At 48.4% G+C, this 16,926-nt stretch overlaps 1 protein-coding gene across 1 annotated transcript; it reads right to left on the bottom strand.

The window, feature by feature from the left end:
- Positions 1–7,894: 7,894 nt before the first annotated feature.
- On the bottom strand, positions 7,895–12,499 carry LOC116952498 (type-1 angiotensin II receptor A-like). The gene has a single exon (XM_076074365.1). The coding sequence runs from the start codon at positions 10,711–10,713 to the stop codon at positions 9,655–9,657; it is 1,059 nt and encodes a 352-aa protein (XP_075930480.1). The 5' UTR covers positions 10,714–12,499; the 3' UTR covers positions 7,895–9,654.
- Between the last annotated feature and the right edge of the window lie 4,427 nt (positions 12,500–16,926).

Genomic DNA, 16,926 nt, shown 5'->3' with positions numbered 1-16,926 from the left:
AAATAAAAAAAATGAAATGTTGGGAATCCACGGGACTGGAAGAATACATCATTACCATACTACTTTGCACCTCCTATGTACGGTGCGAAAGAAGTTCAACATACAGTACATACATTCAACATAATGCATACATTGGTAAAATACAAATATATCGGATTCCCAGACATTGCTTTATAGTACTCATGTCAGGTAAGCCTTTTGTAAGATTAACTGATGATGAGATACATAAAATCCGTGATCTGGTTCCGTCTGTAAAAGATGTGATTCCGGACATACAGTACCTTGGCCTCTACAAACTAAGTTGCCTCTGTGGTAGTAGTTACATTGGAAAAACCAAACGACATGTCTCGGACCGCATTTATGAACACAAAGCAGACCTAAAACACGGTAGGACCAACACCTCGGCCGTGGCAGATCATTGTTATAATTCAGTAGGCTCACATGACATTGACTTCTCCGAGACAGAGGTTCTTTGCAAGCCATCTGGCTACCATGAGAGATTCGTTCATGAGGCTATCCACATGTACAAACACAGAGACAATTTCAACCGAGAAGATGGATTCTGGCTTAGCAATCATTGGAAGGATTTGATAAATAATTTCGGGTCTTAATTGATTGTTCACGCTTACGGTGGCTTTCAGACCGCATACATTATTTTCGTCTCCCCCCTCCTCTTTTCCGAACATAGATGGACTCGTCCACCTGAATAAACTGCCAAATCGCTTTCCGTGGTGCTAACGTTAAAAAAAAACCGCCACTTTTTTCAAATTTTCTTGCTGGGGTTTTCACACCTGATGATGATTGCTTGTGTTGCAGTCGAAACGTCGTGAGAATTTTATTGTTTTATATTTGTATTATTTTATTGTTTCCCTTCTACGTGACTTTACCGAAAGAACCAAGAATATGGATTCATATCCTTTAAATATAACCCATCTTGAGATGCTGTTCAGAGGGGATATTGATTTTCTCAAAGTGTGAGGGGCAGTCATAAGCATAGGAAAAAGAAAGGTCTTGAGCCCAGAGTCGAACAGAGGGTAGGGAGTTGACAGCACGGACAGCTGTGGAAAGAGAGCTCGAGACAAATGGGACATCAGAGGATGAATGAGCGACCTCCGACTGAGCGAACCTTGACTAAGGGCTTCAACATTATTTATTATTTACGATTTAATTTTGGGCTAGGACACTGAAATATTTGGCCAAATGTGCGTCGCAAGACAAATATTGTCTCAAGCCTAACCAAACATTGCTGTATAAAAAATTAACACATTTCGTCATTAAGATATGACACATTTAAATACTGATATGGTCATTATGGAACATGTTTATAGGGCACTTGAGTTACCCACAGTTGATTCTGAAAATTAATCAGCTATAAATCTTATAACTAATTACATGAAAAAGCAAATTATGTACCCTTTCGTGTCGTTACATCGTAAAATATGTATCTCTCAATTGCATTTGGTATACTTGGATGCAGGATGAAACTACAACCTTTCTGCATCAATTAAACTTAATAAAAATCACGCAAATGTGTTTTTTTAGAATGCTTCGTGACATGTAAATGAAGGCTTCAGCGAAACGTCGTGATTTGTTCTATTTTATTTTATTTCTACCTACGTGACTTTACCGAAAGAACCAAAGAGTATGGATTCAGCAAATGTCATTACCTCTCAAAGACTTGCCTCGGATCTAAATGGACGTGTGCACCATTTAGTCTCAGATGTCCGGAGTTAAATACACACTCGCTAAATTAATATTAGTTTAGTTTGTGGCAGCTTTCAAGAAGGCACAGAAAGGAGATTAGGCTTTGTTTGCTCCTGAGAAACAAATCAGATTTGCTAAGACACTGGTATGTGCTTTCACAATGGGGGAAACGGTGCCAGGCATTAAGCAGGTGCTCTGGAAAAAAAAGATATATACCGGACGACTCATGATTCTTGAACTATTTTATTTTAACAGGTAAGGTCCCACTGAGCTATATAGTTCTTTTTTCAGAAGCGACCTGGCCACAAAAATGATAGCTCAACGAAGTGGCTTATCGTGCAGACATTTATAGCAGCCAATTACTCTAATCGCACGTTTCTAAATGTGGAGGGAAAAACCAGAAGGTCTGGAGAAAAATCCACGCCATCACGGGGAGAACATGCAAACTGCAAATATACAGGCGTCAGGGTCGGGTTTGAACCCACGAACCTTCTGCGGACCAGGCGAGGTAGTTAACATCTCGCCACCGTGGCGCCCTGTGTTTTGAACTATTGTGCATTACATTATCCCACACATCACCCGATTGTTAGTCACTCACTGCACACTCTTCCCAGCTACAGAGAAGTTTTAACCCGGGCTGCCCCATGGCCTCTCTGGCACCGTGGTTTTTAAAACTGGGGGTAAGTGTAGCAAAAAGAGAGCGTCTTATTGCTTTTCCAGCGAAGGGAAATTCCACATACTATGACAGGGGCGAGAATTTCCAACGGACAACCCACTCTTGAATTTCCCATAGAATTGTACTCATGTTATCGACCCCCAGAGGGATGACGGGCTGAGTCAACCCCCGGCCAGAATTTGAACTCGCAATCTGTAAGAGGAGGCGCTCCTGTCATTACGAATACAGTACCGTGTTCTCTGGAGAGTAAGTTGCATCTCAAACGTGTGCATCATGAGGGCAGTGCGGCACAATCCATCGTTGTACTGTGCTATGCCGTACACGTCTATGCTGACTGCCGTTAAACATCTCGCACTGACCAGCGTGGTGAAGCATGGTCAAATATAACCCCCACGACCAGCATGACGTGGGCAGGCCTTAATCCAGCAGCGTACTGACGAAAGGTCTGTACATGCACATCGAGGAATATCGTGGAGCGCTCGGACGGTATGGATTTTTGGCAGGAACTGGAATCCAGCCGGGTGGCTCAGCAGTCGAGTGAGCTGCTCACAGTCGGAGGGGTTGCGAGTTCATAACCCTGCTGCTCCCCGGCTCGAAAAATGAAACCAAACTTGTCCCACTCCGCGGGATTAGTCGACAGAGGCTGTCTAGCTGATGAACTCGCTCCCGCCGTGATGGCAATGTTGGAATTCCCACCGCTGGCTCGGTGCTGCGAAGTGGAGATGCTGACCAGTCGCTATTGACTTTGATGTTGCATCGTAATGGGGCTTGGCTCCTGGCCGGCGAGGGCCGGCACCAGAACGTGGGGTGGCTTCCGAATAAACACCCAGGGGAGGTCGGCAGACGCCGTGGAAGGTGGCCCCTGCCAGAAGCAGTCAGCCTGGAATGTAAACTCAGTGGCGGCGGCCCGGATAGCCAGGGGTCACGTGCCGCACGTATGTATGTGTTGGTACGTTGAACTTCTTTCGCGCCGCACGTAGCCAACCGTGCTAATGGGAGGTGCGGGGGAAGGACAACAAACTATGGGGGTGGGGGGGGGGTCTCTGTGTGAGTCTTTGTATGTATGTTAGACTTATTTCGCACCGTACGTAGCCAACCGTTGATAATTGGCGTGGTGGCAGACGTCTGCATCTGGGGCCTTTTGAAAGTGAGGGTTGGTGGTTCACGCAGACCTTTGGTCACCCCGCAGCCCAGCAGATGACGGCAGTGCAGCAAGTAGGTTGCGAATGTCACCCCCTGTATGTGTTGTTACGCCAGTTTTACCCCACATACAAAAAAAATCGTTCGAGGAATTGGCCAAACATTACAATCCAGGACGTTGCTGAAGAACATTGAAAATTGAGATTCGGCGAAGCATCCCTGGGCAAATAAACAGCATTATTACTCGTGTTATTGTTTTTAGAGAATATTCAAACTTACCACTGGTGTGTGTCGGAATTGGAATTTACCTCAATTTGCGTATTTTATCCAGTTTCCTCCGGTAACGACACTGTTACCAATCGTTATGGTTCATTGTGAGCCCCAAATCGCGTACTGGTAAATATTTATTATTCATACAATTTTGGGCCAAATTTCTTGCAACGTTTTCTCTACGGTGTTGACGTTGGGGTGAATCTGCAAACGGAGCTGCGTTTAGTTTCGACAAAATGTAATCCCGCGCCTGTTCGCGTCAAACAGTTAATTTTTTTCAACCATCTTAACTCAATGGAAACTTAATGGAAACGTGAAAATAGTTGTACAATTTCTAAAGAATGCACACGATGCCTCTTTCACTCTTTAATATATGTATTTTGAACCAAGATTTAAAAAAATATAGAACAATCATTCAACGACACGCGATTGATCATCACAGCTCCCCGTGTGAACTAGGGACTAAGGCATTGGTGGTGGCACTGATGGCCCGTAGGCCAGACGCGGCCCACAAGTTCAAATCAAGCGGCCCGCGGCCAAGTGGAGCCCAGCAAATAAAATCGTCCCACAATCCGTCTGAGCCGCGCTCGTTCCGGTGAACCGTGCAATGAAAGCTGCACCACTCCGTCTGCAGCACTCATGCCTATGGTGCCGTAAGAGGTATAAGTGAGGGCGAAAGGCCTTTTTGCGTCCGGGTGCTGACAGAAATTATGTCATCAGCCACGATCAGCTCGAGGTGCAGAATCGCGCACTTCTCTCGAGGCACCTGCTTGCATGTATGCACGTACGTACGTATGCTGGACTTCTAATTGGGGATGTGGGGGGGAAAGACAACAAACTAAAACACAAAAAGCATCTCGAAACAAATTAGTTTTCCAGCCAGACTGCATAGCCCCAGTGGTTTCCTTATATTGGAAGGAAGGGCATTCCAGAAGGCTCTAGAAGTGTATCTAAAACTGGCTGGGTATTCCAGCCCAACAGACAAACAAACGTAGGAGAGGACCAGGACAAATAGGCATTTTACACCACGTAGGCCGCTTAAGGACCATTCGATTATTCAGTACATTACTCGTGTGAACAGCTCTGCACGATAGTGCAGGTCGCAGCATGTTACACACAAACAAGGTATTTTTCATTTACTATAAACTATTTTTTTCAATTTTACCAGGTAAGGCCCCACCGAGCTATACAGTTCTCTTTTCAAAAGCGACTGGCCACAAACGATAGCTCAACAAAGTGGCTTATGACGTGGAAATTGACAGCAAGCAAATATTCTAAACACGTGTTTATTCTAAATGTGGAGGGAAAAACCGAAGGACCCGGAGAAAAATCCACGCGACCACAGTGTGAGAGAGAGAGAGATGCGTGCAAACTCTAAATATACAGGCAGGCGTCAGGGTCAGGATCTAACCCACGACCCCCTGCAAAACAGGCGAGGGAGTTAACATCTCCTAGCCACCATGATGATGATGCTGAGAGAGAAATTCCAAATATACAGCAGGTATCAGGGTCGTGATCGAACCCACGACCTCCTGCAAACCAGGCGAGGGAGTTAACATCTCGTCACCATTGTGTGTTTGAAACGCCATCTTGACATCAACGTGTTCGAGGAAGAAAAACAAAATCATTGCACTTGCCCCCAACAGTCGGTTAAGACTTTACGGTTGATCGTAGCCTTTGTGTGGCTCAAAGTGCACTGACCATGGCACAAGCGCTGCGGTGAAGTCACGAACAACGGCGGTCGTTGCATGGCTCATCATTTGGACGTCCTACTTGGCCGTTAGGGTCCATGGGCCACAGCTTCTGCTATTGGCATCACGTAAAGTAGAAACATTAAACATACCGGCGGTGTTTTGGGGTTAGATCGCGTAAATATATAAATGTGTCGTTAATACCCCCCACCACCCGACACAGCCAACAAGTAAGGGTTGTCACGTAAACAGAACGTGGCCAATTCGTCACTAGTACAGCACTAGTGTATAATGTAGTGTATAGTAGTGTATAGTAGTGTGTAGTGTATAGTGTAGTGTATAGTAGTGTATAGTAGTGTAGTGTATAGTGTAGTGTATAGTGTAGTATACTAGTACGGCACTAACCGGTGTGTTGGAGAGCCAAGCCACAACATTTACAATCTAAGTACGACGTTTCGCCAGTAATTACAACCAGCTTCATCAGGCGACAGCCAGATTTGTTGAGAAGTCCTCCTGTTTCGTTCCTTACGTAGAGGCGTAGATGTGGTGGCCACGCTTGTGCGCTCTTCTTACGTGAAGTAGGGGGCGGGGGGGAGGGTTAATGAATGCACATGTATATGGTACATTATGCATGCGCATTATGAGAGCCCATTGATCTTGTACTTCCCGTCGATTGTGTGGACTAAAATAGCCGTACCAACGGTAATAGCCGTACCAACGGTCAAAATAATCTGTCTTATGGATGATATTGGTCGCGAAGGCCTACGTGTCAAACTAGCAGCATTGAAATATCCATAAGAGTGTTTTTTTGGGGGGGGTAAGGTCGCGTAAATATAAATGTCTCGTTAAACCCCCTACCACCTGACACAGCCGTTTAGTAAGGTTTGGCACGTAAACAAAACGTGCCAATTCGTTACTAGTTCAGCATACCAGCGTGTTGGAGAGTAAACCCACAACATTTACCATTCAGGTACCGTGACGTTTCGCCGGCAATTACAGCCAGCCTCATCAGGCGACTGCCAGAGCTGTGGAGAAATCCTCCTGCTTCGGTCTTAGAAATGTCTGCGATTAAATCACCCAACAAAAAAAAAACCTCTGTTATGGATAATATTGGTCGCGAAATCCCACGTGTTAAGCATTCAACTGGTACGTATTTATCTGTGTGCTGAATAAGAGTACTTAATAACCCAACGGATCTCAAAATCGGCGACCACAAAATTCACCGCCATCGGCCGCATAAAGTAATTGGAGCCGACGAACGTCACGTGAACTCAGGTGGTGCCGGGACAAGTTAAATACAAATTGGCCTACTTGTCAGGCGGTATCTGATTGTCCGCGATCGCGAGCAATCGTTTGTAGAGTACACATAAATATAGCGACGCATCGATTGAATAAAAGCCGATTGCTACATTTAGGATGCACGCACCGAATTGTGCATACAAGATGTAGCACAGTGATATGTGTAGGCACTAGGCACTAGGCACAGTGATATGTGTAGGCACTAGGCACTAGGCACAGTGATATGTGTAGGCACTAGGCACTAGGCACAGTGATATGTGTAGGCACTAGGCACAGTGATATGTGTAGGCACTAGGCACAGTGATGTGTGTAGGCACTGGGCACTAGGCACAGTGATGTGTGTAGGCACTGGGCACTAGGCACAGTGATGTGTGTAGGCACTAGGCACAGTGATATGTGTAGGCACTAGGCACAGTGATATGTGTAGGCACTAGGCACAGTGATATGTGTAGGCACTAGGCACAGTGATATGTGTAGGCACTAGACACTAGGCACAGTGATATGTGTAGGCACTAGGCACTAGGCACAGTGATATGTGTAGGCACTAGGCACAGTGATATGTGTAGGCACTAGGCACTAGGCACAGTGATATGTGTAGGCACTAGGCACTAGGCACAGTGATATGTGTAGGCACTAGGCACAGTGATATGTGTAGGCACTAGGCACAGTGATATGTGTAGGCACTAGGCACTAGGCACAGTGATATGTGTAGGCACTAGGCACAGTGATATGTGTAGGCACTAGGCACTAGGCACAGTGATATGTGTAGGCACTAGACACTAGGCACAGTGATATGTGTAGGCACTAGGCACAGTGATATGTGTAGGCACTAGGCACTAGGCACAGTGATATGTGTAGGCACTAGGCACTAGGCACAGTGATATGTGTAGGCACTAGGCACTAGGCACAGTGATATGTGTAGGCACTAGGCACTAGGCACAGTGATATGTGTAGGCACTAGGCACTAGGCACAGTGATATGTGTAGGCACAAGATGTAGGCACAGTGATATGTGTAGGCACAAGATGTAGGCACAGTGATATGTGTAGGCACAAGATGTAGGCACAGTGATATGTGAATATAACATTTATGTTGAGAGTAAACAAAACTGTTCAGGAGGTGATTTTTTTATTTAAAAATATATAAATATAAACAATACAAACTTGACGAAAAAAAAGAATGGATTCTTAAATTGAATCGCGATCGTAAGTCATGATATTTCATCAAACCGTTGGTGGGTGTGTAGTATACAACACTTTATTTGGCATGCATGAGGAATGTATGTTGATACAGTATGGATTAATTAAAAGATTCCCACACTCACAATACGTGCATCACATTGCACGTGTCAAAAACAACAACAACAACAACATTATTTACAACGTATACAAACATTTGCGAATGTGCCTCTCGGCTCATAGAATGACCGAGAGACGATGGAACGTGTGAGACGCTGGAAAATCATCTGTGAAGTTTTAATTAATTGGTGATGATTTGCAAATATTGCCATCCGAAACGTATTGTAACAGAAGGGTACCGCATCTCAACTGGACCCAAAGAGTGACCAACGTGGAAGAAAAGAAAAAGGTTGCACCTAGAAGACCACCTTATGATGATGCAGACAGTGGTGAGAAGGAAACTAACACTATTTAGACACACGTATGATGGACAACAGGACAATTAAAAGTGTTGCTGTTCGGAAAAAGTGGAAGGAACCGGAAAGAGAGGAAGACCGAACTGAGGATGGCTATGACGACTACGAGATAAAGAAATTGGTGCCAGAAAGATGTGACCACTACCTTGAGTATTTTGGCACAAGATAGAGAGGAGAGTGGAAACAAATGACCAAATGTGCAGTGGACAACTACGGGCTATCTGCCCACGGATCGTGATGATGTTTCAAATGCACTGTCGTTTAACCCTTTTAACATCAGATCGAGAGTTCGCTATCGTGTGTGGGAGCGTGTGACAGGGTGCCCCAATAGAAAACAAGCCCGGTGCCTTCTGTCAGTGTATTCGCCCAGGTAACGCGATCCGATCGCATTCCGGGCACGTTTCAGTAAATGCGAGGGAGAGGGGAGGGGGGGAAATATTGACATGGCACAGATGCAACCGTGGAGAAGAAGGTGTCTAAAGGAAACGGTGATCTTCAAGCGAAAACCCAACGCGCAAATGTGAAACAAATAAAAAAACACCTGTTCTGTCACGAGCACTACCAATTCCATTAAAACATATTACATTTGACGGGCGTTTAGGGCAATGTCCCTTATGTAGAACAGAGAAAAGCACTGTGCTTATACGTAACTGCAAACGCAATTCTACCAAAGAAAATGTTTACTAAAGTATTCAGTTACAATTTTGTTTAAACTGCGTCATTTCAATTTCGCGATTGCAAACAGCACTCCGATTAAATCTTGACATAAAACTTTCGTGACTGCAGGAATTCATATTCTTGGGTCTTTCGGTAAAGCCACGTAGATGGTTCAAAGAAAATAACAAAAAACTACGACGTTTCTATCACAACACAAGCGATCGTCATCCTCCTTGAATAGCAATTCGATTGCCGTAAACACACATTAAAAAAACAGCGCACACCAATTCACAAACAACGACCGAAATTGATACCGGGCCTCGCTGGGTTGGAATTAATAATGAGCCAACATCGGCGCATTCCGCCGCCGCGGATTCATTGGTGAACACAGCCACATCTCGAAAATCGGTTAAATTTAATTTCCCCTCGGGGTGGACGTTCTTCGGGAAATGATAAAAAAACAAATCCTTGCAGCACGAGCGCCATCCCCTCCCTCCGTCCCTCCCTCCCTCCACGAGTCTCACGGAGGCCTCCACGTCCCTGCCGGCCGGGGTGGCTCCGCTCTCAGCGAATGTTCTCCATCTCGACCACGCGGGAGCGCAGCGAGCTCGAGCGAGTGAACGAGCTGGCGAGCGGCGGCGGCACGTAGGCGCTGAGCCGCAGTAGCCGGCCGAAGCCCTGCCGAAAACCCTTGCCCACGAAGCTGTAGAGCAGTGGGTTGAGGCAGCTGTTGGTGTAGGCTACGACCACCGCGATCGGCATGGCTCCGTCGACGGCCACCGTGATGCCGCATCCCCGCAGCACGCGCAGGCGGACGAGCGTGTCCAGCAGCGTGAGCACGTGGTAGGGCAGCCAGCATAGCAGGAAGGCCAACACCACGGCCAGCACGGCGGGCAGCACCTTGTCCCGCCTGACGACGTCGCCGCCGCGGCGCAGCAGCGTCCTGCCGATGAGGCAGTAGCAGGTGACGATGACGAGGAAGGGCACAAGGAAGCCGGCCACGTTGCGGGTGACGTTCATCGCCAGGAACCAGGTGCGCGCGCTCGGGTAGCGCAGGGCGCACACCGTTCTGCCGCGGTGGACGAAGGTCACCCTGAAGACGGCCACGGGCACGCTGAGGAGCGCTGCCGTGACCCACACGGCGACGCAGGCCGCGCGGGCGCGCCTGCGCGTGCGTCCGCCGCGCGACTGCAGCGGCCGCACGATGGCCAGGTAGCGGTCGACGCTCATGCAGGCGAGCAGCAGGATGCTGGCGTACATGTTGACGCTGACGACGGTGGCCGACACCCTGCAGAGGAAGCCGCCGAAGGGCCAGTCGTAGCCGCGCGCCACGGAGGCGGCCCAGAGAGGCAGGGTGGTCACGAACACGAGGTCGGCCGTCGCCAGGTTCACGATGTACACGTTGGCGACGTTCCTGAGCTTCAGATACTTGAGCACGACCGCCACCACCATTGCGTTGCCCACGAGGCCCGCCACGAATATGAGGCCGTACATGACGGGGACGACGGTGAGAGTCGCGGGGTTCGTATCCACACCGGGACACCGCCCGCCGGCGAGGTTCTTGGACGCGGTGCCGTTGTGCAGAGCGGCGAGGCTCTCGTTCGCGACATCGACTCCGCTCATCGCGCCGGACTGCAACAGCGGAGGCTTCGGCGTTGGGTCCGTCCTTAAGTTTCACACCCGACGGTCACTTTCTTCCGTTTCAACTGCCCGTCCTCCAGAAGGGAAATAATAATGATGATGACGGCGATGACGGCGACGATGGGCAAAGTACTGCAAACAAACGCCTTGATGGAATCATCGCAGTAAAACAGACGCGGAAAATTCGGGATAACCGTTTTGACGCAGCCACGAAATTGCTGCTCCGTTACTCAGTTAGCGCCGCTCTCGAGATGAAGCGCAAGATAAACGAGCGCTGCGCTATCTCGCGGCCGACCGTATCCCGTTACAATTGCATTGCGCTAAATGATATCGGTGTTGTCCATGTAGGGCTCGCAACGGAGGCGCTCGGAAGGTAGCTACTGTGTCGTAAATTCTCAGAACTGGAGAAAACAAAACTAAATAAAAACCCAACTGGAATTCATTTCAAGAAAAAAACAAAACCCACAATCGGTGATTTGTTTAACAAAAAGAATATATATTTAGTCCCTTTTGATTAAAATTCTGTTTACAATTACCGGTTTTTTTTTCCTATACAAAAAATATCAAACGGTTGCTGCTGCCAAGCACCGTGAGATTGAGTTCACGCAACTGCTGTGGTTTACTCGGCAGCGTTTGGGAGCGACGCAGCTCTCGCTGTCTCATTGTGCGCGCGTACGAACTGAAATATTCGTGTCAGGAATGGGACGGGCCCTGTAAATTCACTCGACGGTGAAATGTATTTAAGGTCATGGGTTCAACCCCGGGTGGCGGCTGCCGCGATGAAGAACGCGTCACGTATTTTGAGAAATGTAAAAATCGCCAACAATAATTTGTGAAATCGCCAACAATTAATTTGGCAAACCGACCGTTGTGGTACTCACTGCTGTTTTTGCCGAGACGTAGGTTTGTTGATGAGTACAAATCCGAGTTGGTGGTGCGAATATTTATATATATATAAAAAACATGTTGCGGAATTTGTGCAGAACCCTTGCTTTAAACCGGATCAACACAGACCACGGCAGAGGCAGATGCCTGTTGTACAAATGGAAAATAACTGCCCCTCTCTCTCTCTCGTGTGCGATCGTGGATACGAACACCAAAGCGTGGAACTTGGCACAGCCCCAATTGTGTACAGGTGAAGGCGGTGGGGTGGACGAGTGGGTGGGCGAGTGTATCTGCAATTCACCAACTCTCATAAAAAGCAATTAAATGGATGGCTAAATCGCTTCAAAATTCAAGTCTCTAACGGTTGCTCTTCGCTGACCGTTAAAAGCTGTTTTATATATAAATATACATACAAATTGAGTGTTTTATTTGGTGAGAGGAGGCGGATGGGTGTTGGGGGGGGGTCTACGTATATTTACAGCGATGCAGCCCCCTACGCTTTATTCCTATTTAACTTCGTTTCAGGGGCAATCTGGACTAAATGCCGGAGTGCGTCACAGCTGACCACATTTACCGCAATGCCCTGACGTCCCACGTGGAACTCTCAGTGACCTTCGATAGCGCTGGTGCAGGGCCCGTGTACATTGCGCCTGACGCGATACGTTATGCGTAATGGAACAGCTCCTTTCTATCCACGGCTGGATAAAGGTTTGATTTTCCCCATCACCTTGTCAGTCGTGGAGGTTACTTGATGACATTTTTTTGACAATGTTAATAATAATTGACAGTGTTTCGTTACCTGCCCAGGATAGAGTCCCAAGTCTATTGTTTCCAGGAGGGCCCTGCGTTGAGACATTTGGACAGTTCAATTAATTTAGAGTTTGACTCGTCAGCGCAAAACGCAAACGCAACCCAGAGAAAACCCACCACGGTACCGCTCCGAGGTCCGCACAGATAGATTTAAGGATCCATTGCCACGGTGGCATTTCCCGGACACATCGCAGTACGAGCCGACAACGCACGCGGTCCCCCATTCTAGCGGTATCCATGCAGGCTGAAACCAGCTTAGCTTCCGGAGATATAACGAGAGGCGGGATGCGTGCAGTGAGTTCCGGCCTTTATACTCAATTGAAATCCATTGAGGGCATTGTACAAAGTTCAGTCATCTCTCCTACTTCATGACGAAGAACCCAGCGAGGCATTTTGTATCAGCAGCCAGCAAACGCTCAACTTTGGATTACACCTCGGTCTCGTTAGCAACAAGGTGACACACACACACGATCGCGAAGTACGGGGCTGTACAACGTGGCCTGGATGTCTTGTGACCCCCCCCCCCCCAATTAATTAACCCCTAACATTTGTTGCCCTTTACATATTCATTTATGTTTTTTTTAATATTTAGGAAAAAAAACATTACTACAAAAAACTATTTCAGTTTTAGAGAATGAAATGGGGGTGGGGGTCACAAGACATCTGGACCACCATGTTAGATCTTATTGCGCGTGACTGAGTCTAGGACGCGCGGTAAATTTAAATCATAACCGTGAGAAAAACACAAACCAAGGTGGCGGCGAGTGGGGGGCACTGGGTTACCTCTTCAATGGAATTCCTTGAGTTGGTCCTCCCTCGCTCGCTCGCTGCAGCCACACTCCGCCGACTTAGCCCGCAATCACAGCCTCACCTCCTCTTCCTCGTCCTCCTCCTCCTCCTGCACGTGGTGGCTGCGTACGTCCCGAGGGGGCGAATCTGCACGGGGACCTTGCGACCAAACCGACGCAGCGCCACGTGCAGGGGCTGGAGCGACGACTTGCGGACAGTTGTGTTTGTTTTTACCTCTTCAAAGCGAGAACCAGCCAAGCCCTCGGCCACCTTCCTTCGACGTTGAGTCACACGACGCGTGTGAGCAAGCAAGCGCGCGTGCGTGCGCGTGTGTGTTGTGGGGAGCGGTGGCGCAGTGGTTAACGCGTTGCGCGACCAACCCGGGCAAGCCGAGTTCGATTCCCGCTCACGGCTAACACCGGTGACGATTATCCGAACCGGTTCCTGGGCCTCCCCTGGGTCGACTCAGCCTCAATTGAGTAGCTTGGTGCGGTGTCTAAAACATCGCCACTGGGGAGACAAAGGCGGCCGGGCGTGGTACTGGCCACCCACTCCCCTCGTGTGCCGTGCCGGCCTTCATAGGTGCTCGCTAACAGCACTTGCCCCAACAGTCTGAAGGCTACACGGGGGATCTTTGCCTTTGTGTGTGTGTGTGTGTGCGCGCGCACGTGTGTTGACACTGCAGCAGAGGTGTCGCGCGCACTTTGTACCAAGGCGGCAATCATCGCGGAGTGGTGCTAACGGGGGGGGGGGGGGGGGGGGCACGTAGGTGGGAGAATCCGTGAGCTATTGTTTCGTGAGCCGAGCGAGCCGAACAATTGGAAATTCCGACAGCTGACCGACGGCTGGAGGTGGCGGCGCTGCCAATCCAGGGCCTGGTGTATTTACGACTCCTCCATTGTCCACGCGCTGCACACCAGCGGAGCCGCCACCGAAGTCGTTGTTTGAAACCATAAATTAAACAAAAATTGTTTACGCGCGCGTGAACCAAGCGGAAAGGAGGCTCGATATGCTTTACAAATGAACAATCGAATCAACCCCATCAGTCAATGTTCATATTTGCAAACTGTTGATACGAAGTTATTTTTTTTTATGGGGGCTCTGACGCTAATTATTTGTCTTAACTACCTGACTGAATAACAACAAGTCTTATCTTTTACCGGGCAAACGCCATATCTGGAATTACGCAAGTAGCTGCGTACTCAGGACCCTGGGTCAGAAAATCAATCAACATCGTCGGTCACGCTCTATCCACTGCTGGATGAAGGCTTCCCCACAATGTCGCCTCCGCTCCCCCACGATGATGAACTGCTAAAACTATCAGCTATTTTATTTCTATTTTACCGGGTAACGCCCACTGAGCTGCATAGTTATTTTTGAAAGAGCGACCTGGCGACGAATGATAGCCCAACGAAGTGGAAATGTACAGCGGTTAAACACTCTAAACGCGTGGCGATGTTGTTTCTAACTGCGGAGGGGAAAATTCGGAGGACCAGGGGAAAAAAATCCACGCGACCACGGAGAGAGAGAGACTTTTTTTCACCTTTAAACAACTTTTATTGCCGCCAGCAGCAACAGCACTGGAGGCGATTCCGATACGAAACACACAAAGTCACCAGCAACACAAACAAACACTACATCCATGCGCTGTGGCGCTAAATGCACTGCGCACAACACGAAATAAAAGCGAGCGCTTCAGAAGATGAACACGTGGAGGGTGCCGTCCACGCTGGTACAAAGGGCTTGTCCGGCTCCCCAGCGTTCGAAGAAGACGTGCACATCACCGACACGTGTGTGGTATGCGTGCTTCAGTCGGAGCCGCGCCTTGAACACTGGAAGCAGCACAGAGCAGCCGTCAGTGTCACCTTCCAGCATCTTTTTCCTCGTTCTGTACACCGTCATCTTCGTCTGAGCACAGGCGAATTTGGCGAGGTCATGGCGCTTGTTAGCCAGGTAAGAGAGACGCAAAACCCCAAATATACAGCAGGCGTCACGGTCGGTGTCGAACGCACGACCTCCTGTATTCCAGGCGAGGAAGCTAACATCTCGCCACACGGAAAACGAGCCGACCTCATCTGCGCCGGGGTCATTACCTCCGCCGTGTCACCTTCTTTGGCTGCCGCTCCATCATTCGTCTCGACCATTTTTCCACGTGTCCTGCCCAGTCCAGTTCGTCAGTCTAAACAGCCAATGCGGCGTTTGCCTTCATTTGCATTCGTCCTCTGCTCTGTGTTTCTCCTCTTCCATCTGTCTCTCGGTGTAATTGTGAACGTGCGCGCATTTGTGTAGTTTTCATTGTTCTTTCCGTGTTCTATGTCAAGAGTCTGTGTCCCGTAAAGTAATATACACTCACTGCAAGCATTCTCCTTGCAGCATGGTCGTGAACGGTTTTTTTCTATGATCGACTTCAGTTTTTCAATATCACACATCTTACTACTTCCCTATTTAATACATCACTCTGATGAAAGTCCCCATCTATAAGTGTGTGTGTGTGTATTCTGTTGTGTTTATCAGTTATGTTCAGCCAACAAAACTGTTATTTACTTAGAAAAATCATTGCACTTATATTTTGTTTCTCTCACATTGCCCTCGGTCACAATATCACAGCCTTCTTTGTGAAAACAAAAACGATGCTCAATAATTTCCTCTCGATCACATCCACCCACTTGTTTGGAACGTCTCAAGCAACAACCATCATGACCACAGGTCGGCAAACCTGCGGCTCTTTAAGGAACTGCTGCTTCGTGACGGTTATCGAACCACCACCCTCTCATATTCACCCACAGTGCATTGCGGCTCTTGAAATATTACGTTTATTTTTTTTGTTTTAGATGCCGACCGCCGTCTCATGGGGCAGCCTCTCGGCCAGCTGCATTGATGAATGCGCTTCCTACGCATTCAAAGAGGTGTTGTTATGGGGTAGGCCAAACATGAATGTGCGTCCGTTTGACCTCGATGACGGCGTTCGTTGGGTCGAAGGAAACACCGAAAGCCGCCGTGACAGGTGAGGGCCTCTACAAGAGAGCTACCGTCTCCCCACCCACTGGAAATTGAAAGCCAAGGCCACGGCGGTGCGATTGTGGCCATGCAACCCAAATTATGGACCGTATATAGCAAACCCACTGCGTTAAATCTGCGCTTCTTCAACAGAGGAAGAATATTAAAAACGGCACGAAATCTCTCCTCTCTCTCTCTGCTGATGGCCCCTCGTCGTGGCGAGCGGCAGCAGACCTCAGTGTTTGCATTCAGCTCCTGAACGTATTTCCATCCGCAAGAATATAACGTGTTAGTATGTTTATCATCCGTGATGTTGCAGACGGGGGAGATGCGGCTTTAACAATGGAAAAGCTGGCTGAAAGCGACAAGGACAAAGATCCCCCCATATAGCCTTCACAGACTTTTGGGGCAAGTGCTGTTAGCGAGCACCTATGATTGGCGATGTTAGCACAGCACCAGGTACTCATTTAAGGCTGAGTCAACCTAGGGGAGGCCGGTTCAGATAATCGTCACTGGTATTGGTGGCCGTGAGCGGGAATCGATCTCGGTTCGCCGGATTCGTAGCGCAGCGTAGCGCTAACCACTACAACCACCGCTCCCCACGTTATTGCACGATGGTTGAAAGCGAACACACACACACGTCCATAATAAAAGGTTTTTGGGTTAGATCGCGTTATTTATAAATGTGTCATAACCCTCCACCACCCGACACTG

The sequence above is a fragment of the Petromyzon marinus genome, chromosome 47 (assembly GCF_048934315.1).
Source record: "Petromyzon marinus isolate PM22_M1 ecotype Great Lakes invasive population chromosome 47, UKy_Petmar_22M1.pri1.0, whole genome shotgun sequence".
In the NCBI taxonomy this organism is placed as follows: Eukaryota; Metazoa; Chordata; class Hyperoartia; order Petromyzontiformes; family Petromyzontidae; genus Petromyzon; species Petromyzon marinus.
The sequence above is the reverse complement of the archived record's forward strand: the minus strand, read 5'-3'. Positions and strand labels throughout refer to the sequence as shown.

Excerpts from the sequence above, each read along its gene's own strand:
- LOC116952498 (XM_076074365.1), bottom strand. The coding sequence starts at position 10,713 with ATGAGCGGAGTCGATGTCGCGAACGAGAGCCTCGCCGCTCTGCACAAC.